General features: G+C 50.0%; 1 protein-coding gene across 1 annotated transcript; it reads right to left on the reverse strand.

The window, feature by feature from the left end:
* chst7 (carbohydrate (N-acetylglucosamine 6-O) sulfotransferase 7) lies at window positions 1-24,315 on the reverse strand. Its single transcript, XM_021584115.2, has 2 exons — window positions 22,948-24,315; window positions 1-456 (listed from the first exon to the last, which is right to left on the reverse strand). The coding sequence occupies exon 1, from the start codon at window positions 24,224-24,226 to the stop codon at window positions 22,979-22,981; it is 1,248 nt and encodes a 415-aa protein (XP_021439790.2). The 5' UTR covers window positions 24,227-24,315; the 3' UTR covers window positions 1-456; window positions 22,948-22,978.
* Window positions 24,316-25,157: the final 842 nt, after the last annotated feature.

Consider the following 25,157-nt stretch of genomic DNA (forward strand, 5'->3'; position numbering starts at 1 on the left):
TTAAACAGGAGTTAAATTATTTTATTAAACAAATTGACCAATAGCATTTATATAAATAATGAAAAGAGCAGGTTCTAGTATCGATCCCTGGGGAACACCTTTACGTACTTCAAGAAATTCGGACTCAGGACATCGTGATTGATGTCATGAGCTCAGGCCAGTGGAGGACAACTTGTTCAATAAAAAAAGCAGTATCAAACACTTTTGACAGATCCACAAACAGGAAGCACAACTCATTTTAGCATCTCAAGCACAATTATGTCCCTCTAAGTCCTCTTCATGTTGACATGCTTCTGTCCAGCCCGTGACAGACTCCTTCCCTGTGTATCCTCTCTCCTTCAGTTCATACAGGATTGGCTGAAGAAAACAGACCCCATAACAGTCTTGCTGCTTCTCAGTTCCTCTTCCCTTGGCACCAGTCTGCCATCGTAGTTTTTCCCCATGATTTTCAGGCACCTGGATGAAAAGGAAAAAATGGCGCAGCTAAAGTTAGCAAATTCCTTCTCAAGCTAAAATAACAGGCCTGCTGCTCAATGGGTAGTAACAGGCCTGCTGCTCAATGTGTAATAACAGCCTCCCACCTCCTCCACTCTGTGAAAGGTGCCGGCTTACAGACCTGCCGGTCTCCCTCCCCTTTGTCTGGTCTCCCTCCTCCCCTGTGTCTGGTGTCTGGTCTCCCTCCTCCCCTGTGTCTGGTGTCTGGTCTCCCTCCTCCCCTGTGTCTGGTCTCCCTCCTCCCCTGTGTCTGGTGGCTGGTCTCCCTCCTCCCCTGTGTCTGGTGGCTGGTCTCCCTCCTCCCCTGTGTCTGGTGGCTGGTCTCCCTCCTCCCCTGTGTCTGGTGGCTGGTCTCCCTCCTCCCCTGTGTCTGGTGGCTGGTCTCCCTCCTCCCCTGTGTCTGGTGGCTGGTCTCCCTCCTCCCCTGTGTCTGGTGGCTGGTCTCCCTCCTCCCCTGTGTCTGGTGGCTGGTCTCCCTCCTCCCCTGTGTCTGGTGGCTGGTCTCCCTCCTCCCCTGTGTCTGGTGGCTGGTCTCCCTCCTCCCCTGTGTCTAGTGACTGGTCTCCCTCCTCCCCTGTGTCTGGTGCTGGTCTCCCTCCTCCCCTGTGTCTGGTGCTGGTCTCCCTCCTCCCCTGTGTCTGGTGCTGGTCTCCCTCCTCCCCTGTGTCTGGTGCTGGTCTCCCTCCTCCCCTGTGTCTGGTGCTGGTCTCCCTCCTCCCCTGTGTCTGGTGCTGGTCTCCCTCCTCCCCTGTGTCTGGTGCTGGTCTCCCTCCTCCCCTGTGTCTGGTGCTGGTCTCCCTCCTCCCCTGTGTCTGGTGGCTGGTCTCCCTCCTCCCCTGTGACTGGTGCTGGTCTCCCTCCTCCCCTGTGACTGGTGCTGGTCTCCCTCCTCCCCTGTGACTGGTGCTGGTATCCCTCCTCCCCTGTGACTGGTGTATGGTGCCGTTCTCCCTCCCCTGTGACTGGTGCTGGTCTCCCTCCTCCCCTGTGACTGGTGTATGGTGCTGGTCTCCCCCTGTGACTGGTGCTGGTCTCCCTCCTCCCCTGAGACTGGTGTATGGTGCTGGTCTCCCTCCCCCTGTGACTGGTGTATGGTGCTGGTCTCCCCCCTGTGACTGGTGCTGGTCTCCCTCCTCCCCTGTGACTGGTGTATGGTGCTGATCTCCCTCCCCTGTGACTGGTGTATGGTGCTGGCCTCCCTCCCCTGTGACTGGTGTATGGTGCTGGCCTCCCTCCCCTGTGACTGGTGTATGGTGCTGGTCTCCCTCCCCTGTGACTGGTTCTGGTCTCACTCCCCTGTGACTGGTGCTGGTCTCCCTCCCCTGTGTCTGGTGCTGGTCTCCCTGTGACTGGTGTATGGTGCTGGTCTCCCTCCCCCCTTGTGACTGGTGTATGGTGCTGGTCTCCCTCCCCCCCTGTGACTGGTGTATGGTGCTGGTCTCCCTCCCCCCTGACTGGTGTATGGTGCTGGCCTCCCTCCCCTGTGACTGGTGTATGGTGCTGGTCTCCCTCCCCCCTGCGAATGGTGCTGGCCTCCCTCCCCCCCTGTGACTGGTGTATGGTGCTGGTCTCCCTCTCCTCCTGTGAATGGTGCTGCCCCACTCCCCCCGTGACTGGTGTATGGTGCTGGTCCCCCTCCCCCCTGTGAGTGGTGCTGGCCTCCCTCCCCCCCTGTGACTGGTGTATGGTGCTGGTCTCCCTCCCCCCCTGTGAATGGTGTATGGTGCTGGCCTCCCTCCCCCCCTGTGTCTGGTGGCTGGTCTCCCTCCTCCCCTGTGTCTGGTGGCTGGTCTCCCTCCTCCCCTGTGTCTGGTGGCTGGTCTCCCTCCTCCCCTGTGTCTGGTGGCTGGTCTCCCTCCTCCCCTGTGTCTGGTGGCTGGTCTCCCTCCTCCCCTGTGTCTGGTGGCTGGTCTCCCTCCTCCCCTGTGTCTGGTGGCTGGTCTCCCTCCTCCCCTGTGTCTGGTGGCTGGTCTCCCTCCTCCCCTGTGTCTAGTGACTGGTCTCCCTCCTCCCCTGTGTCTGGTGCTGGTCTCCCTCCTCCCCTGTGTCTGGTGCTGGTCTCCCTCCTCCCCTGTGTCTGGTGCTGGTCTCCCTCCTCCCCTGTGTCTGGTGCTGGTCTCCCTCCTCCCCTGTGTCTGGTGCTGGTCTCCCTCCTCCCCTGTGTCTGGTGCTGGTCTCCCTCCTCCCCTGTGTCTGGTGCTGGTCTCCCTCCTCCCCTGTGTCTGGTGCTGGTCTCCCTCCTCCCCTGTGACTGGTGCTGGTCTCCCTCCTCCCCTGTGACTGGTGCTGGTCTCCCTCCTCCCCTGTGACTGGTGCTGGTCTCCCTCCTCCCCTGTGACTGGTGCTGGTATCCCTCCTCCCCTGTGACTGGTGTATGGTGCCGTTCTCCCTCCCCTGTGACTGGTGCTGGTCTCCCTCCTCCCCTGTGACTGGTGTATGGTGCTGGTCTCCCCCTGTGACTGGTGCTGGTCTCCCTCCTCCCCTGAGACTGGTGTATGGTGCTGGTCTCCCTCCCCCTGTGACTGGTGTATGGTGCTGGTCTCCCCCCTGTGACTGGTGCTGGTCTCCCTCCTCCCCTGTGACTGGTGTATGGTGCTGATCTCCCTCCCCTGTGACTGGTGTATGGTGCTGGCCTCCCTCCCCTGTGACTGGTGTATGGTGCTGGCCTCCCTCCCCTGTGACTGGTGTATGGTGCTGGTCTCCCTCCCCTGTGACTGGTTCTGGTCTCACTCCCCTGTGACTGGTGCTGGTCTCCCTCCCCTGTGTCTGGTGCTGGTCTCCCTGTGACTGGTGTATGGTGCTGGTCTCCCTCCCCCCTTGTGACTGGTGTATGGTGCTGGTCTCCCTCCCCCCCTGTGACTGGTGTATGGTGCTGGTCTCCCTCCCCCCTGACTGGTGTATGGTGCTGGCCTCCCTCCCCTGTGACTGGTGTATGGTGCTGGTCTCCCTCCCCTGTGACTGGTGTATGGTGCTGGCCTCCCTCCCCCCCTGTGACTGGTGTATGGTGCTGGTCTCCCTCTCCTCCTGTGAATGGTGCTGCCCCACTCCCCCCGTGACTGGTGTATGGTGCTGGTCCCCCTCCCCCCTGTGAGTGGTGCTGGCCTCCCTCCCCCCCTGTGACTGGTGTATGGTGCTGGTCTCCCTCCCCCCCTGTGAATGGTGTATGGTGCTGGCCTCCCTCCCCCCCTGTGACTGGTGTATGGTGCTGGCCTCCCTCCCCCCCATGTGACTGGTGTATGGTGCTGGTCTCTCTCCCCCCCTGTGGCTGGTGTATGGTGCTGGTCTCCCTCCCCCCCTGTGTATGGTGCTGGCCTCCCTCCTCCCTGTGAATGGTGCTGGCCTCCCTCCCCCCCTGTGACTGGTGTATGGTTCTGGTCTCCCTCCCCCCCTGTGACTGGTGTATGGTGCTGGTCTCCCTCACCCCCTGTGAATGGTGCTGGCCTCCCTCCCCCCTGTGACTGGTGTATGGTGCTGGCCTCCCTCCCCCCCTGTGACTGGTGTATGGTGCTGGCCTCCCTCCCCCCTGTGACTGGTGTATGGTGCTGGTCTCCCTCCCCCCCTGTGACTGGTGTATGGTGCTGGTCTCCCTCCCCCCTGTGACTAGCAACATACACCAGTCACAATTGGGGAGGGAGGCCAGCACCATACACCAGTCAAAGGGAGACCAGCACCAGACACAGGGGAGGGAGACCAGCACCAGTCACAGAGGAGGGCGACCAGCACCAGTCAGAGGGGAGGAGGGAGACCAGCACCAGTCACAGGGGTAGACCAGCACTATACACCAGTCACAGGGGAGGAGGGAGACCAGCACCAGTCACAGGGGAGGGAGACCAGCACCATACACCAGTCACAGGGGAGGGAGACCAGCACCAGTCACAGGGGAGGGAGACCAGCACAATACACCAGTCACAGGGGAGGGAGACCAGCACCATACACCAGTCACAGGGGAGGGAGACCAGCACCATACACCAGTCACAGGGGAGGGAGGCCAGCACCATACACCAGTCACAGGGGAGGGAGGCCAGCACCATACACCAGTAACAGGGGAGGGAGACCAGCACCATACACCAGTCACAGGGGAGGAGGGAGACCAGCACCAGTCACAGGGGGGAGACCAGCACCATTCACAGGGGGGAGGGAGACCAGCACCATACACCAGTCACAGGGGAGGAGGGAGACCAGCACCGGTCACAGGGGGGAGCCAGCACCATACACCAGTCACAGGGGAGGAGGGAGACCAGCACCAGTCACAGGGGAGGGAGACCAGCACCATACACCAGTCACAGGGGACGGAGACCAGCACCAGTCACAGGGGAGGAGGGAGACCAGCACCAGTCACAGGGGAGGAGGGAGACCAGCACTCCTCCACTGTGACTGGTGCTGGTCTCCCTCCTCCCCTGTGACTGGTGCTGGTATCCCTCCTCCCCTGTGACTGGTGTATGGTGCCGTTCTCCCTCCCCTGTGACTGGTGCTGGTCTCCCTCCTCCCCTGTGACTGGTGTATGGTGCTGGTCTCCCCCCTGTGACTGGTGCTGGTCTCCCTGCTCCCCTGTGACTGGTGCTGGTCTCCCTCCTCCCCTGTGACTGGTGCTGGTCTCCCTCCTCCCCTGTGACTGGTGCTGGTCTCCCTCCTCCCCTGTGACTGGTGCTGGTCTCCCTCCTCCCCTGTGACTGGTGCTGGTCTCCCTCCTCCCCTGTGACTGGTGCTGGTCTCCCTCCTCCCCTGTGACTGGTGCTGGTCTCCCTCCTCCACTGTGACTGGTGCTGGTCTCCCTCCCCTGTGACTGGTGTATGGTGCTGGTCTCCCTCCCCTGTGACTGGTGCTGGTCTCCCTCCTCCCCTGTGACTGGTGCTTGTCTCCCTCCTCCCCTGTGACTGGTGCTGGTCTCCCTCCTCCCCTGTGACTGGTGCTGGTCTCCCTCCTCCCCTGTGACTGGTGTATGGTGCTGGTCTCCCTCCCCTGTGACTGGTGCTGGTCTCCCTCCCCTGTGACTGGTGTATGGTGCTGGTCTCCCTCCCCCCCTGTGAATGGTGTATGGTGCTGGTCTCCCCCCTGTGACTGGTGCTGGTCTCCCTCCTCCCCTGTGACTGGTGTATGGTCTCCCTCCTCCCCTGTGACTGGTGCTGGTCTCCCTCCTCCCCTGTGACTGGTGCTGGTCTCCCTCCTCCCCTGTGACTGGTGCTGGTCTCCCTCCCCTGTGACTGGTGCTGGTCTCCCTCCTCCCCTGTGACTGGTGCTTGTCTCCCTCCTCCCCTGTGACTGGTGCTGGTCTCCCTCCCCCCCTGTGACTGGTGCTGGTCTCCCTCCTCCCCTGTGACTGGTGCTGGTCTCCCTCCTCCCCTGTGACTGGTGCTGGTCTCCCTCCCCTGTGACTGGTGTATGGTGCTGGTCTCCCTCCCCTGTGACTGGTGCTGGTCTCCCTCCTCCCCTGTGACTGGTGTATGGTGCTGGTCTCCCCCCTGTGACTGGTGCTGGTCTCCCTCCCCCCTGTGAATGGTGTATGGTGCTGGTCTCCCCCCTGTGACTGGTGCTGGTCTCCCTCCCCTGTGACTGATGTATGGTGCTGGTCTCCCTCCCCTGTGACTGGTGCTGGCCTCCCTCCCCCCTTGTGACTGGTGTATGTTGCTAGTCTACCCCTGTGACTGGTGCTGGTCTCCCTCCTCCCCTGTGACTGGTGCTGGTATCCCTCCTCCCCTGTGACTGGTGTATGGTGCCGTTCTCCCTCCCCTGTGACTGGTGCTGGTCTCCCTCCTCCCCTGTGACTGGTGTATGGTGCTGGTCTCCCCCCTGTGACTGGTGCTGGTCTCCCTGCTCCCCTGTGACTGGTGCTAGTCTCCCTCCTCCCCTGTGACTGGTGCTGGTCTCCCTCCTCCCCTGTGACTGGTGCTGGTCTCCCTCCTCCCCTGTGACTGGTGCTGGTCTCCCTCCTCCCCTGTGACTGGTGCTGGTCTCCCTCCTCCCCTGTGACTGGTGCTGGTCTCCCTCCTCCCCTGTGACTGGTGCTGGTCTCCCTCCTCCCCTGTGACTGGTGCTGGTCTCCCTCCTCCACTGTGACTGGTGCTGGTCTCCCTCCCCTGTGACTGGTGTATGGTGCTGGTCTCCCTCCCCTGTGACTGGTGCTGGTCTCCCTCCTCCCCTGTGACTGGTGCTTGTCTCCCTCCTCCCCTGTGACTGGTGCTGATCTCCCTCCTCCCCTGTGACTGGTGCTTGTCTCCCTCCCCTGTGACTGGTGCTGGTCTCCCTCCTCCCCTGTGACTGGTGCTTGTCTCCCTCCTCCCCTGTGACTGGTGCTGGTCTCCCTCCTCCCCTGTGACTGGTGCTTGTCTCCCTCCCCTGTGACTGGTGCTGGTCTCCCTCCTCCCCTGTGACTGGTGCTGGTCTCCCTCCCCTGTGACTGGTGTATGGTGCTGGTCTCCCTCCCCTGTGACTGGTGCTGGTCACCCTCCTCCCCTGTGACTGGTGTATGGTGCTGGTCTCCCCCCTGTGACTGGTGCTGGTCTCCCTCCTCCCCTGTGACTGGTGTATGGTGCTGGTCTCCCTCCCCCCGTGTGAATGGTGTATGGTGCTGGTCTCCCCCCTGTGACTGGTGCTGGTCTCCCTCCTCCCCTGTGACTGGTGTATGGTCTCCCTCCTCCAATGTGACTGGTGCTGGTCTCCCTCCTCCCCTGTGACTGGTGCTGGTCTCCCTCCTCCCCTGTGACTGGTGCTGGTCTCCCTCCCCTGTGACTGGTGTATGGTGCTGGTCTCCCTCCCCTGTGACTGGTGCTGGTCTCCCTCCTCCCCTGTGACTGGTGCTTGTCTCCCTCCTCCCCTGTGACTGGTGCTGGTCTCCCTCCTCCCCTGTGACTGGTGCTGGTCTCCCTCCTCCCCTGTGACTGGTGCTGGTCTCCCTCCTCCCCTGTGACTGGTGCTGGTCTCCCTCCTCCCCTGTGACTGGTGCTGGTCTCCCTCCTCCCCTGTGACTGGTGCTGGTCTCCCTCCTCCCCTGTGACTGGTGCTGGTCTCCCTCCCCTGTGACTGGTGTATGGTGCTGGTCTCCCTCCCCCCTGTGAATGGTGTATGGTGCTGGTCTCCCCCCTGTGACTGGTGCTGGTCTCCCTCCCCTGTGACTGGTGTATGGTGCTGGTCTCCCTCCCCTGTGACTGGTGTATGGTGCTGGCCTCCCTCCCCTGTGACTGGTGTATGGTGCTGGCCTCCCTCCCCTGTGACTGGTGTATGGTGCTGGTCTCCCTCCCCTGTGACTGGTGTATGGTGCTGGTCTCCCTCCCCTGTGACTGGTGTATGGTGCTGGTCTCCCTCCCTTGTGACTGGTGCTGGTCTCCCTCCCCTGTGTCTGGTGCTGGTCTCCCTCCCCTGTGTCTGGTGCTGGTCTCCCTGTGACTGGTGTATGGTGCTGGCCTCCCTCCCCCCTTGTGACTGGTGTATGTTGCTAGTCTCCCTCCCCCCTTGTGACTGGTGTATGGTGCTGGTCTCCCTCCCCCCCTGTGACTGGTGTATGGTCCTGGTCTCCCTCCCCCCCTGACTGGTGTATGGTGCTGGCCTCCCTCCCCTGTGACTGGTGTCTGGTGCTGGTCTCCCTCCCCCCTGTGACTGGTGTATGGTGCTGGTCTCCCTCTCCTCCTGTGAATGGTGCTGCCCCCCCCCCCCCCGTGACTGGTGTATGGTGCTGGTCTAACTCTCCTCCTGTGAATGGTGCTGGTCTCCCTCCTCCCCTGTGACTGGTGCTGGTCTCCCTCCTCCCTTGTGACTGGTGCTGGTCTCCCTCCTCCCCTGTGACTGGTGCTGGTCTCCCTCCTCCCCTGTGACTGGTGCTGGTCTCCCTCCTCCCCTGTGACTGGTGCTGGTCTCCCTCCTCCCCTGTGACTGGTGCTGGTCTCCCTCCTCCCCTGTGACTGGTGCTGGTCTCCCTCCTCCCCTGTGACTAATGCTGGTCTCCCTCCTCCCATGTGACTGGTGCTGGTCTCCCTCCCCTGTGACTGGTGTCTGGTGCTGGTCTCCCTCCCCTGTGACTGGTGTCTGGTGCTGGCCTCCCTCCCCCCCTGGCCCTGAAGGCTGGGCTTGTCAGAGGAGATGTATGGTGACAGACTGAGCCCAGACTCATACAATGGTCCCTATGTTCAGTTCTCGCCAGCAGGGCAGGCCTGCTGCTGCCTGGGGGTGTGATTCAGTTCCTGCCAACCCCCCCCTCCCTCCCTCCCTCCCTACCAGAGGCCTTTATAAACATCAGTCCCTCATTAGTGCCTTACCTCCCTAACCTTACTCTATTTGCACACACTGTAGATGGATATTTCTGTTGTGTTATTGATTGTACGTTTGTTTATGTGTAACTCTGTGTTGTTGTTTGTGCTGCACTGCTTTGCTTTATCTTGGCCAGGTCACAGTTGTAAATGAGAACTTGTTCTCAACTGGCCTACCTGGTTAAATAAAGGTGTTCTCAACTGGCCTACCTGGTTAAATAAAGGTGAAATAAAACATTTTTTTTTAAATAAATTAGGAGGAAGAAAATATTTCCCTACCATTCCGTTTCCCGTCAGAAGGACTCAGTGAAGCCTACATAGTACAGTCTACCCTCTGACGTGCCGGAGGAGTGTTGTGATGATGTTAACCTGGTCAGTTATAGGTCTTACTGCGGTACTAGTGGGTCTAACTGCAGTACTAGTGGGTCTAACTGCAGTACTGTGAGGTCTATGGGTCTTACTGCGGTACTAGTGGGTCTATGGGTCTAACTGCAGTACTAGTGGGTCTAACTGCAGTACTGTGAGGTCTATGGGTCTTACTGCGGTACTAGTGGGTCTATGGGTCTTACTGCGGTACTAGTGGGTCTAACTGCAGTACTGTGAGGTCTATGGGTCTTACTGCAGTACTAGTGGGTCTATGGGTCTAACTGCAGTACTAGTGGGTCTAACTGCAGTACTGTGAGGTCTATGGGTCTTACTGCGGTACTAGTGGGTCTATGGGTCTTACTGCGGTACTAGTGGGTCTAACTGCAGTACTGTGAGGTCTATGGGTCTTACTGCGGTACTAGTGGGTCTATGGGTCTTACTGCGGTCCTAGTGGGTCTATGGGTCTTACTGCGGTACTAGTGGGTCTATGGGTCTTACTGCGGTACTAGTGGGTCTATGGGTCTTACTGCAGCACTAGTAGGTCTATGGGTCTTACTGCAGTACTAGTGGGTCTAACTGTAGTACTGTGAGGTCTATGGGTCTTACTGCGGTACTAGTGTGTCTATGGGTCTTACTGCAGTACTAGTGGGTCTATGGGTCTTACTGCAGTACTAGTGGGTTTATACGTCTTACTGCGGTCCTAGTGGGTCTATGGGTCTTACTGCGGTCCTAGTGGGTCTATGGGTCTTACTGCAGTACTAGTGGGTCTATGGGTCTTACTGCGGTACTAGTGGGTCTATGGGTCTTACTGCAGTACTAGTGGGTCTATGGGTCTTACTGCAGTACTAGTGGGTCTATGGGTCTTACTGCAGTACTAGTGTGGTTTTACAATCCATTGATCTCATCCTGAGATGTTTCATGCTGATCTCAGACTGAGGTGATATTTCTAATAATACTTGGCTGGACAAAGTCACCCCAGAGCGGAGGGCACAACTTGGCTTGTTCAACCGGGTAATTCATGTGTGATAACAGATATGTGTGAGATATCAGACACTCCTGTGGTTGTGTGTGGTTACTTCATAGTCTGTGGACTCTAGTGGTTAGTCAGGACTTAGATACTAACTGACATGGAACAGAGTCCATTCCCTGACTACAGTGAAATAGGCCTACCGCCTACTCCGGAGATATGCATTGGCTTGGGACAGTGATCCCCAGGCATCTATTTCATTAATGCACACAGCTTTTTCACTAATACAATGTTGAAAAGACTACATCACTATTTATTGTTACCAATATGACCAATAGAATAACAAATTCAAACTGCTGTTTCATCATGATATCTTGTTGCTGTTAACCTACATTATAAGGCTGCGTTGAGACAATGACTTATCAATGACCCAAGTCCAGCTCAGTTAATCCCTAACATTGTGACGCTGAGTTGTCATAATGCTTCAGGCAAATGTACATTACACCCGGGGTGTTGGTAGACACAATGTACGTCACCTAATATATGTCCCTCTAACTGCCTGAAAGCCTCTGTTGATCCTACAGCTGTTGTCTGCAGTAATCATGTGCCTATGAACAAGAGTTACACTGTTAGCACTAAGGAGGTGTGTCCTATAGGAAGACCACTGTTAACACTGAGGAGATGTGTCCTAGTAGGAAGACCCCTGTTAACACTGAGGTGGTGTGTCCTATAGGAAGACCACTGTTAGCACTGAGGTGGTGTGTCCTAGTAGGAAGACCACTGTTAACACTGAGGAGATGTGTCCTAGTAGGAAGATCACTGTTAACACTGAGGTGGTGTGTCCTATAGGAAGACCACTGTTAGCACTGAGGTGGTGTGTCCTAGCAGGAAGACCACTTAACACTGAGGTGGTGTGTCCTAGCAGGAAGACCACTGTTAACACTGAGGTGGTGTGTCCTAGTAGGAGGACCACTTAACACTGAGGTGGTGTGTCCTAGCAGGAAGACCACTTAACACTGAGGTGGTGTGTCCTAGCAGGAAGACCACTGTTAACACTGAGGAGGTGTGTCCTAGCAGGAAGACCACTGTTAACACTGAGGTGGTGTGTCCTATAGGAAGACCACTGTTAACACTGAGGAGGTGTGTCCTAGTAGGAAGACCACTGTTAACACTAAGGAGGTGTGTCCTAGTAGGAAGACCACTGTTAACACTGAGGTGGTGTGTCCTAGTAGGAAGACCACTGTTAACACTAAGGAGGTGTGTCCTAGTAGGAAGGCCACTGTTAACACTGAGGTGGTGTGTCCTAGTAGGAAGACCACTGTTAACACTGAGGTGGTGTGTCCTATAGGAAGACCACTGTTAACACTGAGGAGGTGTGTCCTAGTAGGAAGACCACTGTTAGCACTGAGGTGGTGTGTCCTAGTAGGAAGACCACTGTTAACACTGAGGTGGTGTGTCCTATAGGAAGACCACTGTTAACACTGAGGAGGTGTGTCCTAGTAGGAAGACCACTGTTAGCACTGAGGTGGTGTGTCCTAGTAGGAAGACCACTGTTAACACTGAGGTGGTGTGTCCTATAGGAAGACCACTGTTAACACTGAGGAGGTGTGTCCTAGTAGGAAGACCACTGTTAACACTGAGGTGGTGTGTCCTATAGGAAGGCCACTGTTAACACTGAGGTGGTGTGTCCTAGTAGGAAGACCACTGTTAACACTGAGGCAGTGTGTCCTAGTAGGAAGACCACTGTTAACACTGAGGTGGTGTGTCCTAGTAGGAAGACAACTGTTAACACTGAGGCAGTGTGTCCTAGTAGGAAGAACACTGTTAACACTGAGGTGGTGTGTCCTAGTAGGAAGACCACTGTTAACACTAAGGAGGTGTGTCCTAGTAGGAAGACCACTGTTAACACTAAGGAGGTGTGTCCTAGTAGGAAGGCCACTGTTAACACTGAGGTGGTGTGTCCTAGTAGGAAGACCACTGTTAACACTGAGGCAGTGTGTCCTAGTAGGAAGACCACTGTTAACACTGAGGTGGTGTGTCCTAGTAGGAAGACCACTGTTAACACTGAGGTGGTGTGTCCTAGTAGGAAGACCACTGTTAACACTGAGGCAGTGTGTCCTAGTAGGAAGACCACTGTTAACACTGAGGTGGTGTGTCCTAGTAGGAAGACCACTGTTAACACTGAGGTGGTGTGTCCTATAGGAAGACCACTGTTAACACTGAGGTTGTGTGTCCTAGTAGGAAGACCACTGTTAACACTGAGGAGGTGTGTCCTATAGGAAGACCACTGTTAACACTGAGGTGGTGTGTCCTAGTAGGAAGACCACTGTGTGCATCTCACCCTGCATTAATAAAAAATAACCTGAGTATGTCTGTCTACCTCTGCCAGTAAAGTAATAAAAACAACCAAGCTTCCCAGAAATGTGTTAAAAATAGCCCGCGGTAATATACAGTGCCTTGCGAAAGTATTCGGCCCCCTTGAACTTTGCGACCTTTTGCCACATTTCAGGCTTCAAACATAAAGATATAAAACTGTATTTTTTTGTGAAGAATCAACAACAAGTGGGACACAATCATGAAGTGGAACGACATTTATTGGATATTTCAAACTTTTTTAACAAATCAAAAACTGAAAAATTGGGCGTGCAAAATTATTCAGCCCCTTTACTTTCAGTGCAGCAAACTCTCTCCAGAAGTTCAGTGAGGATCTCTGAATGATCCAATGTTGACCTAAATGACTAATGATGTTAAATACAATCCACCTGTGTGTAATCAAGTCTCCGTATAAATGCACCTGCACTGTGATAGTCTCAGAGGTCCGTTAAAAGCGCAGAGAGCATCATGAAGAACAAGGAACACACCAGGCAGGTCCGAGATACTGTTGTGAAGAAGTTTAAAGCCGGATTTGGATACAAAAAGATTTCCCAAGCTTTAAACATCCCAAGGAGCACTGTGCAAGCGATAATATTGAAATGGAAGGAGTATCAGACCACTGCAAATCTACCAAGACCAGGCCGTCTCTCTAAACTTTCAGCTCATACAAGGAGAAGACTGATCAGAGATGCAGCCAAGAGGCCCATGATCACTCTGGATGAACTGCAGAGATCTACAGCTGAGGTGGGAGACTCTGTCCATAGGACAACATTCAGTCGTATATTGCACAAATCTGGCCTTTATGGGAGAGTGGCAAGAAGAAAGCCATTTCTTAAAGATATCCAGAAAAAGTGTTGTTTAAAGTTTGCCACAAGCCACCTGGGAGACACACCAAACATGTGGAAGAAGGTGCTCTGGTCAGATGAAACCAAAATTGAACTTTTTGGCAACAATGCAAAACGTTATGTTTGGCGTAAAAGCAACACAGCTGAACACACCATCCCCACTGTCAAACATGGTGGTGGCAGCATCATGGTTTGGGCCTGCTTTTCTTCAGCAGGGACAGGGAAGATGGTTAAAATTGATGGGAAGATGGATGGAGCCAAATACAGGACCATTCTGGAAGAAAACCTGATGGAGTCTGCAAAAGACCTGAGACTGGGACGGAGATTTGTCTTCCAACAAGACAATGATCCAAAACATAAAGCAAAATCTACAATGGAATGGTTCAAAAATAAACATATCCAGGTGTTAGAATGGCCAAGTCAAAGTCCAGACCTGAATCCAATCGAGAATCTGTGGAAAGAACTGAAAACTGCTGTTCACAAATGCTCTCCATCCAACCTCACTGAGCTCGAGCTGTTTTGCAAGGAGGAATGAGAAAAAATGTCAGTCTCTCGATGTGCAAAACTGATAGAAACATACCCCAAGCGACTTACAGCTGTAATCGCAGCAAAAGGTGGCGCTACAAAGTATTAACTTAAGGGGGCTGAATAATTTTGCACGCCCAATTTTTCAGTTTTTGATTTGTTAAAAAAGTTTGAAATATCCAATAAATGTCATTCCACTTCATGATTGTGTCCCACTTGTTGTTGATTCTTCACAAAAAAATACAGTTTTATATCTTTATGTTTGAAGCCTGAAATGTGGCAAAAGGTCGCAAAGTTCAAGGGGGCCGAATACTTTCGCAAGGCACTGTATGTAGCTTAAGAAGCAAGGTTCATGAAGTCAATAATTTGCTAGTAACAGATCACATTCATATTCTGAAACTCAGCTAGATAATACCTTAGATGATACAGTTTTAGTAATAGAAGGTTATAACATCTACAGAAAATATAGAAATGCCAAAGGTGGAGGTGTTGCTGTTTATATTCAGAACCACATTCCTGTAAAGAATAGAGAGGATCTCATGTTAAATACTGTTGTAGTAATATGGCTACAGGTTCATCTGCCTCACCTAAAGCCCATTCTGGTGGGAAGCTGCTATAGACAGTCAGTATCTGGATAATGTTAAATACTGTTGAAGTAATATGGCTACAGGTTCATCTGCCTCACCTAAAGACCATTCTGGTGGGAAGCTGCTATAGACCACCAAGTGCTAACAGTCAGTATCTCGATAACGTGTGAAATGCTTGATAATGTCTGTGACATCAACAGAGAGGTATATTTCTGGATGATTTAAATATTGAGTGGCTTTCATCAAGCTGCCCACTCAAGGAAAAGCTTTAAAGTGTAAACAGCACAGGAATGAAATCAGCAACATGTATTAATGTAGTGATCACATCTTTACTAATGCTGCAGAACTCTGCTCTAAAGCAGCATCCAGATCCATCAGATGTAGTGATCACATCTTTACTAATGCTGCAGAACTCTGCTCTAAAGCAGCATCCAGATCCATCAGATGTAGTGATCACATCTTTACTAATGCTGCAGAACTCGGCTCTAAAGCAGCATCCAGATCCATAGGATGATGTGATCACAATATAGTAGCCATAACCAGGAAAACCTAAGTTCCAAAGGCTGGAACTAATATAGTGTATAAGAGGTCAGGCTGGGCCTAATATAGTGAATAAGAGGTCAGGCTGGAACTAATATAGTGTATAAGAGGACAGGCTGGGCCTAATATAGTGTATAGGAGGTCAGGCTGGGCCTAATATAGTGTATAAGAGGACAGGCTGGGCCTAATATAGTGTATAAGAGGACAGGCTGGGCCTAATATAGTGTATAAGAGGACAGGCTGGGCCTAATATAGTGAATAAGAGGACAGGCTGGGCCTAATATAGTGAATAAGAGGACAGGCTGGGCCTAATATAGTGTATAAGAGGTCAGGCTGGGCCTAATATAGTGTATAAGAGGTCAGGCTGGGCCTAATATAGTGTATAAGAGGTCAGGCTGGGCCTAATATAGTGTATAAGAGGACAGGCTGGGCCTAATATAGTGTATAAGAGGACAGGCTGGGCCTAATATAGTGTATAAGAGGTCAGGCTGGGCCTAATATAGTGTATAAGAGGACAGGCTGGGCCTAATATAGTGTATAAGAGGTCAGGCTGGGCCTAATATAGTGTATAAGAGGACAGGCTGGGCCTAATATAGTGTATAAGAGGACAGGATGGGCCTAATATAGTGAATAAGAGGACAGGCTGGGCCTAATATAGTGTATAAGAGGTCAGGCTGGGCCTAATATAGTGTATAAGAGGTCATTCAATAAGTTTTGTAGTGATTCCTATGTTGTTGATGTAAATCATATTTGCTGGTCTGTGGTGTGTAATGAGGAGCAACCAGACGCTGCTGGTCTGCGGTGTGTAATGAGGAGCAACCAGACGCTGCTGGTCTGCGGTGTGTAATGAGGAGCAACCAGACGCTGCTGGTCTGCGGTGTGTAATGAGGAGCAACCAGACGCTGCTGGTCTGCGGTGTGTAATGAGGAGCAACCAGGCGCTGCTGGTCTGCGGTGTGTAATGAGGAGCAACCAGGCGCTGCTGGTCTGCGGTGTGTAATGAGGAGCAACCAGACGCTGCTGGTCTGCGGTGTGTAATGAGGAGCAACCAGACGCTGCTGGTCTGTGGTGTGTAATGAGGAGCAACCAGACACTGCTGGTCTGCGGTGTGTAATGAGGAGCAACCAGACGCTGCTGGTCTGCGGTGTGTAATGCGGAGCAACCAGACGCTGCTGGTCTGCGGTGTGTAATGAGGAGCAACCAGGCGCTGCTGGTCTGCGGTGTGTAATGAGGAGCAACCAGGCGCTGCTGGTCTGCGGTGTGTAATGAGGAGCAACCAGACGCTGCTGGTCTGCGGTGTGTAATGAGGAGCAACCAGACGCTGCTGGTCTGCGGTGTGTAATGAGGAGCAACCAGGCGCTGCTGGTCTGCGGTGTGTAATGAGGAGCAACCAGACGCTGTTGGTCTGTGGTGAGTAATGAGGAGCAACCAGACGCTGCTGGTCTGCGGTGTGTAATGAGGAGCAACCAGACGCTGCTGGTCTGCGGTGTGTAATGAGGAGCAACCAGACGCTGCTGGTCTGCGGTGTGTAATGAGGAGCAACCAGACGCTGCTGGTCTGCGGTGTGTAATGAGGAGCAACCAGACGCTGCACTTGACACATTTGCCTATCCCAGTTACTAATAAGCATGAACCCATTAAGAAAACGACTAAGTAAAAACTGTTCTATCCCTGTGGATTGATGAGGAATAGAAAACTGGTTTGGTGTAGAGGGATGAGGCAAAATAGATGGCAAATAAGTCTGGCTGTACAATCAAAATTGCAAACGTACTGCAGAAATCATGTGACCAAACTGAATAGAAAGGGGAAGAACCGACACTATGGAACAAAGATAAGTCAAAAGCTTTGGAGCACCTTAAATTACATCCATTTATTGAATCAGATGTCTCATTCGTCACAAAACCCACTGATCTTTCCAACTACTTCAATGATTTTTTTCATTGGCAAGACAAACTTAGGGACGACATGCCAGCAACAAACGCTGACACTGCACAAGTATAAACGGACTTATGAAAGACGAGCATTTACATGTTTAGTTCCGTAAAGTTAGTATGGAAGAACAAATTATTGTTGTCTATCAACAATGACGAGCCACCGGGGTCTGACAATCTGGATGGAATAATAGCAGACGATATTTGCCACATCTTCAATTTATGCCTACTAGAGAGTGTGTGCCCTCAGGCCTGGAGGGAAGCGAAAGTTATTTATCTACCTAAAAATAGTAAAGCCCCCTTTACTGGCTCAGTAGCCGACCAATCAGCCTGTTACCAACTCTTATTAAACTTCTGGGGAAAATGGTGTTTGACCAGATACAATGCTATTTTACAGTAAACAAATTGACAACAGACTTTAATAACGCTTATAGGGAAGGACACTCAACAAGCTCAGTTACACAAATGACTGATGATTGGCTGTGAAAAATGTATGATAAAATGATTGTGGGGTCTGTTTTTGTTAGAATTCTTGCGGCTTTTGACATTATTGATCATAGTCTATTGTTGGAAAAACATGTGTTATGGCTTTACACCCCATGTTATAATGTGTTGTTATGTTGTGTTGCTACCATGCTATGTTGTTATGTTGTGTTGCTACCATGCTATGTTGTCATGTTGTGTTGCTACCATGCTATGTTGTTATGTTGTATTGCTACCATGCTATGTTGTTATGTTGTGTTGTCATGTTGTGTTGCTACCATGCTGTGGTGTGTTGCTACCATGCTATGTTGTGTTGTCATGTTGTGTTGCTACCATGTTGTGGTGTGTTGTGTTGCTATCATGCTGTGGTCATGTGTTGCTGACATGCTGTGGTATCATGTTGTGTTGCTACCATGCTGTGGAGTCATGTTGTGTTGCTACCATGCTGTAGTGTGTTGCTACCATGCTATGTTGTGTTTTTATGTTGTGTTGCTGCCATGTTGTGTTGTCATGTTGTGTTGCTGCCATGCTGTGGTTATGTTGTGTTGCTGCCATGTTGTGGTGTCATGTTGTGTTGCTAACATGCTATGTTGTCATGTTGTGTTGTCATGTTGTGTTGCTGCCATGTTGTGGTGTCATGTTGTGGTGCTACCATGCTATGTTGTGTTGTCATGTGTTGCGGTGCTACCATGCTATGTTGTCATGTTGTGTTTCTGCCATGCTGTGGTCATGTTGTGTTGCTGCCATGCTGTGGTCATGTTGTGTTGCTGCCATGCTGTGGTCATGTTGTGTTGCTGCCATGCTGTGGTCATGTTGTGTTGCTGCCATGCTGTGGTCATGTTGTGTTGCTGCCATGCTGTGGTCATGTTGTGTTGCTGCCATGCTGTGGTCATGTTGTGTTGCTGCCATGCTGTGGTCATGTTGTGTTGCTGCCATGCTGTGGTCATGTTGTGTTGCTGCCATGCTGTGGTCATGTTGTGTTGCTGCCATGCTGTGGTGTCATGTTGTGTTGCTACCATGCTATGTTGCTACCATGCTATGTTGTCATGTTGTGTTGCTATCATGCTGTGGTGTCATGTTGTGATGCTACCAAGCTATGTTGTCATGTGTTGCAACATAGCAACACATGTCAGGAGGCCTTTTGACTTTTGGTAGGCCATCAATGTAAATAAGAATTTGTTTCTTAACCGACTTGCTTAGTTAAATAAAAAGGTTAAATACAATTTAAATTGTGGATAAAGAGCAACCTGTCTAAACAGAACACAGAGGGTGTTCTTTAATGGAAGCCTCTCCAACATAATCTAGGTAGAATCAGGAATTCCCCAGGGCAGCTGTCAAGGCCCCTTACTTTTTTCAGTCTATGCTAAAGATGGTGTCCATGTATGCAGATGACTCAATGCAATACACATCAGCTACTACAGTGACTGAAATGACAGCAACAATTAAAGAGCTGTAGTTAATCTCAGAATGGGTGGCAAGGAATAAATTTGCCCTAAATATTTCAAAAACTAAAAGCATTGCATTTGGGACAAATCATCCACTAAACCTCAACTAAATCTTGTCATGAATACTGTGGATATTGAGCAAGTTGAGGTGACTAAACTGCTTGGAGTAACACTAGATTGTAAACTGTCATGGTCAAAACATATTGATGCAGTAGTAGCTAAAATGAGGGAGAAGTCTGTCTATAATAAAGCGATGCTCTGCCTTCTTAACACTATCAACAAGGCAGGTCCTGTTCAGTCATGTGGTCAGGTGCCACAAAGAGGGACTCAGAACAGGGCAGCACGGCTGGCCCTTGGATGTACACAGAGAGCTAACATTAATGACATGCATGTCAATCTCTCCTGACTCAAATAGGAGGAGAGATTAACTTCATCAGTTCATTGTATTTGTGAGAGGTATTGACATATTGAATGCACAGAGCTGTCTGTCTGAACTACTGGCACACAGCTCAGACACCCATACATATCCCACAAGACATGCCACCAGAGGTCTGTCTGAACTACTGGCACACAGCTCAGACACCCATGTATACCCCACAAGACATGCCACCAGAGGTCTGTCTGAACTACTGGCACACAGCTCAGACACCCATACATACCCCACAAGACATGCCACCAGAGGTCTGTCTGAACTACTGGCACACAGCTCAGACACCCATGCATACCCCACAAGACATGCCACCAGAGGTCTCTTCACAGTTCCCAAGTCCAGAACAGACTATGGGAGGCGCACAGTACTACATAGAGCCATGACTACATGGAACTCTATTCCACAGTACTACATAGAGCCATGACTACATGGAACTCTATTCCACAGTACTACATAGAGCCATGACTACATGGAACTCTATTCCACAGTACTACATAGAGCCATGACTACATGGACCTCTATTCCACAGTGCTACATAGAGCCATGACTACATGGAACTCTATTCCACAGTACTACATAGAGCCATGACTACATGGAACTCTATTCCACAGTACTACACAGAGCCATGACTACATGGAACTCTATTCCACAGTACTACATAGAGCCATGACTACATGGAACTCTATTCCACAGTACTACATAGAGCCATGACTACATGGAACTCTATTCCACAGTACTACATAGAGCCATGACTACATGGAACTCTATTCCACAGTACTACATAGAGCCATGACCACATGGAACTCTATTCCACAGTACTACATAGAGCCATGACTACATGGAACTCTATTCCACAGTACTACATAGAGCCATGACTACATGGAACTCTATTCCACATCAGGTAACTGATGCAGCAGTATAATCAGATTTAAAAACAGATAAAAATACACCTTATGGAACAACGGGGACTGTGAAGAGACACAAACAAGCACATGCATACACACACACAATAACATACAAACATGTACACATGGATTTTGTGTTATAGATAAGTGATAGTAGTAGAGTAGAGGCCTGAGGGCACACACTTAATATGTTGTGAAATCTGTTATGAATGTATTCTAATGTTTTTAACATGTAAAACTGCCCTCATTTTGCTGGAGCCCAGGAAGAGTAGCTGCTGCCTTGGCAGAGTCTTGGAGAGTCACACACAGTTGACCCATATAGTGGCCTTCAGAAAGTATTCATACCCCTTGACTTATTTCACATTTTGTTGTTACAGCCTGAATTCAAAATGGATTCAATATGTTTCTCACCCATTTACACACAATACCCCATAATGACGTCACAATACCCCATAATGACGTCACAATACCCCATAATGACAAAGTGAAAACATGTTAGCTAATGTATTGAGAATGAAATACAGAACTCTCATTTTCATAAGTATTCACAGCCCTGAGTTAGAATCACCTTTGGCAGCGATTACAGCTGTGAGTCTTTCTGGGTCTCTAAGAGCGATTACAGCTGTGAGTCTCTCTGGTCTCTAAGAGCGATTACAGCTGTAGTCGCCCTGGTCTCTAAGAGCGATTACAGCTGTGAGTCTTTCTGGGTCTCTAAGAGCGATTACAGCTGTGAGTCTCTCTGGTCTCTAAGAGCGATTACAGCTGTAGTCGCCCTGGTCTCTAAGAGCGATTACAGCTGTAGTCGCTCTGGTCTCTAAGAGCGATTACAGATGTGAGTTATTTTTTTAAATTCTTCAATTTCTCAGTTCAAGTGCTTCAACTCCGTTTTACCTTGAATTAGTCCTTTTGTAAGTTTTTCTAGGTAAGCCATTCTTCAGGCTCTGTCAAGTTGGTTGTTGATCATTGCTTAACAGACATTTCCAAGCCGATGTAGCCCTTTCCTACAGTCAAATGACCGAATGGCCTCATTGGTGGAATGTTAGAAAAAAATGTCCTTTTCTTATTATTTTTTATGCCACAAATCCGGTGTTTCTATGTCAAATGGTTTCGTTATAGTTCAGTCTTCTGTGATGTATATAAGGTGTAATATTGGGATGCAAACTCTATATTATATATTTCAACTTTATATCTGACATGGTACAGGTGTCCTCTTTTTAAGCCCATAACCATGTGTGTGTTTTGTTTTAAAGTAGATTTATTTAAGACTACCAATAAACACTGTGATTCTGATTTAGCCCACTGCAGTAAAAGGCTCAATCAAAACTGTGACGAGGCCACTCAGGAACATTTAATGTCGTCTTGGTAAACAATGCCAGTGTAGATTTGACCTTTTGTTCTAGGTTATTGTCCTGCTGAGAGCTGAATTTGTCTCCCAGTTTTTTCCCAGGTTGTCCTCTAGGAATTTGCCTGTGTTTGGCTCTATTCAGTTTCTCTTTATCCTAGAAAAATTCCTTGCCGATGACAAGCATACCCATAACATGATGCAGCCACCACCATGCTTGAAAATATGAAGAGTGGTACTCAGTGATGTGTTTGCCCAAAAAAATAAAGCTTTGTATTCAGGACAGAAAGTTAATTTCTTTGCCACATTTTTTGCAGTTTTACTTTAGTGCCTTGTTGCAAACAGGATGCTTGTTTTGGAATATATTTATTATGTTCTGGTTTCCTTCTTTTCACTCTGTCAGTTAGGTTGGTATTGTGGAGTAACTACAATGTTGTTGATCCATCCTCTGTTTCTCCTATCACAGCCATTGAACTCTGTGACTGTTTTAAAGTTACCATTGGCCTCATGGTGAAATCCTTCATCATCATCATCATCATCATCATCACAGGCCTACAAACCATTATCATCATCACAGGCCTACAAACCATTATCATCACAGTCCTACAAACCATCATCATCACCACCACAGGCCTACAAACCATCATCATCATCACCACCACAGGCCTACAAACCATCATCATCACCACCACAGGCCTACAAACCATCATCATCATCATCACCACCACAGGCCTACAAACCATCATCATCATCACCACCACAGGCCTACAAACCATCATCATCATCACCACCACAGGCCTACAAACCATCATCATCATCACCACCACAGGCCTACAAACCATCATCATCATCACCACCACAGGCCTACAAACCATCATCATCATCACCACCACAGGCCTACAAACCATCATCATCATCACCACCACAGGCCTACAAACCATCATCATCATCACCACCACAGGCCTACAAACCATCATCATCATCACCACCACAGGCCTACAAACCATCATCATCACCACCACAGGCCTACAAACCACCATCACAGGCCTACAAACCACCATCACCACCACAGGCCTACAAACCACCATCATCACAGGCCTACATACCATCATCATCACTGGCCTACATACCATCATCATCATCACAGGCCTACAAACCATCATCATGACAGGCCTACAAACCATTATCATCACAGGCCTACATACCATCATCATCACATACCTACAAACCATCATCATCATCACAGGCCTACAAACCATCATCACGACAGGCCTACAAACCATCATCATGACAGGCCTACAAACCATTATCATCACAGGCCTACAAACCATCATCATCATCACAGGCCTACAAACCATCATCACAACAGGCCTACAAACCATCATCATGACAGGCCTACAAACCATTATCATCACAGGCCTACATACCATCATCATCACATACCTACAAACCATCATCATCATCATCACAGTACATACCTCCATCACCACCATCTTGATGCTGTAATGTCTATGTTTGATCCACACTGTTCTTCTGATAGCCCAGTTGTCTCATGACCTCACTGCAGTAGTCTTCCACTTGGGAGATCTGCTCAATGTTCAACCGCTCTCTCCATGCGAAGATGGCTTCCTTAGCGTCTCTGGACGATATTACAAACGGTTTGTCTGAGGAGTAACCGTGTCCGTGGGTCATGTTCAACACGAACTTATCCATGGCAGGAAAGGAGGAGAGTTTGGAGAAGCTGTAGAGTCTCCTGAGTTCCTCCATGGGGTGTAGAACCAAGTCCTCGTAGCGGATCTTGATGTAATTCCTCTTCACCCAGGGGGGCGCGTTCATCATGAGCATCATGTCGTTCAGCCAGTTGTCACATATTAGCTCCATTGCGCTAGATACATAATTCTCTGCCCGGTTCCCCCTGTTGTTTGGCACCAGTAGACGCTTGTATTTCTCCGTCTGTTTTTTACTCCTCAGTACCTGTATGCTCTCCTTGACCAGAGCTTGTTTCGATTTCAGTCGTGAATTGTGCACTGCCCGCGGGTCTCTAAACAACTGAATGATCTGGAGATTTAAAGCGGGATCTCTCATTAACGGGACGAGTACACCGAGGTCCAGAACCCGCACACCTTTGATTACCACGACGCGGTACTTCTTGCACTCCCTCTCCAACTCTTTGATATCTTTCCTTGGACACTTCCCACAGACGTCATCTTGGACTAATCCCACGTCGTTTCTCTTGTACGCCTCGCATAGAGGTTCAGAGCAGATCACTTTGTTCTTTCTCCATCCAAATATAAAAGACGTGGTGATATTTTGGCTCCCTGTGTACAGTTTTAAAACTGAGAAGTCGCATCGTAATAACGCCTTCATCATATCACGCACGGCTCCTTGCAGACTGACCGCATCTCCTGGATAGAGAGCCTGCCATATATGCCACATGGGCTCGTAGAGGTAAAACACATCGGGGTGTTGATTGAATAACTCTCCTAAGAACGATGACCCCGTCCTCCATGTAGCATGTAAATAAACGTGTATTTTAGACTGGCTCCTGTTGACTACCGTCTCTTCCACGGTAGCCGTAGTGTTGCTGAACTTGTCCCCGTTATTCCACACATCGAGGTCGGGGCACCTCGGCTGTTGCTTGCCATGTTTAATATGCCCTGATTTACTCCTGTAGTCCAGCATATACGGAATTAACAGAAGTAACACGGAATATCCTATAATTAAAATGAAGTATTTCTTCTGTAGCCTCCTTTTCATTTCCCTCTCTCACAGATAGACAGGGCTGTTGTTGGGTTCGATGCCGCTCTGTGAAGGCTGAGACCAACAAGAAGAAAGAGTTGAACAATAAATTATTTAGACACGCCCACTCAAATGACGACATAAAAGCCCACGGTCACAGGTTCAAAATAAAAGCCCAGTTATATAGTTTCAGTCTAGTGTGCATTCATGTAGCCTTTTTTTTCCCTTTTTTTTTTTTTATAAAACGTTTTTTCGAATCATATTTATGTATAGCTAGGCCTATATAAATGTTTCTATGTCAATTAGAGTCTTATAGCAAAGGGCCTGAATACATATGGAAAATAAGGTATTTCTGGGGGTTTTCTTCCAAAAACATGTTTTCTTTTTGCTTTGTTATTATGAGATATTGTGTGTAGATTGATGAGGGAAAATGTCATTTAATCAATTTTAGAATAAGGCTGTAACAAAATGTGGGAAAAGTTGTATAGGCCATCATTGTAAATAAAAATGGGTTCTTAGCTTACTTGCCTAGTTAAATAAATGTTAAATAAAGGTTAAAACATTTTTTTAAGTCAAGCGGTCTCCAACGAAAGCTGTTCTCCAACGAAAGCCGAATGAAAACAGAGAAATAACTGTAGTTCAGTTTTTAGTCTAACAATTGGTTGCCATGGTGAATAATCCAATAGCAATTGGTAGGACACATGAAAGAGTTTACCGGAATCTCTACATTAAAAATACTGTTGATCTAATGACATTTTGTGGTATTCAAAATTCAAATATAAGGGGCTTTTATACAACTTATATATTTTAAACAAGCAATTTATAAACTGCACACACACCAAAAACCCTGTTGCTTTGACAAGAGTCAATAAATCACTAGTATCGATCAGGTTGTAGGCCTATGTGCTTTTGAAACTAACGCAACTGGAGAAAAAAAACACATGGAAAC

This window comes from Oncorhynchus mykiss, chromosome 1 (genome assembly GCF_013265735.2).
Source record: "Oncorhynchus mykiss isolate Arlee chromosome 1, USDA_OmykA_1.1, whole genome shotgun sequence".
Lineage (NCBI taxonomy): Eukaryota > Metazoa > Chordata > Actinopteri > Salmoniformes > Salmonidae > Oncorhynchus > Oncorhynchus mykiss.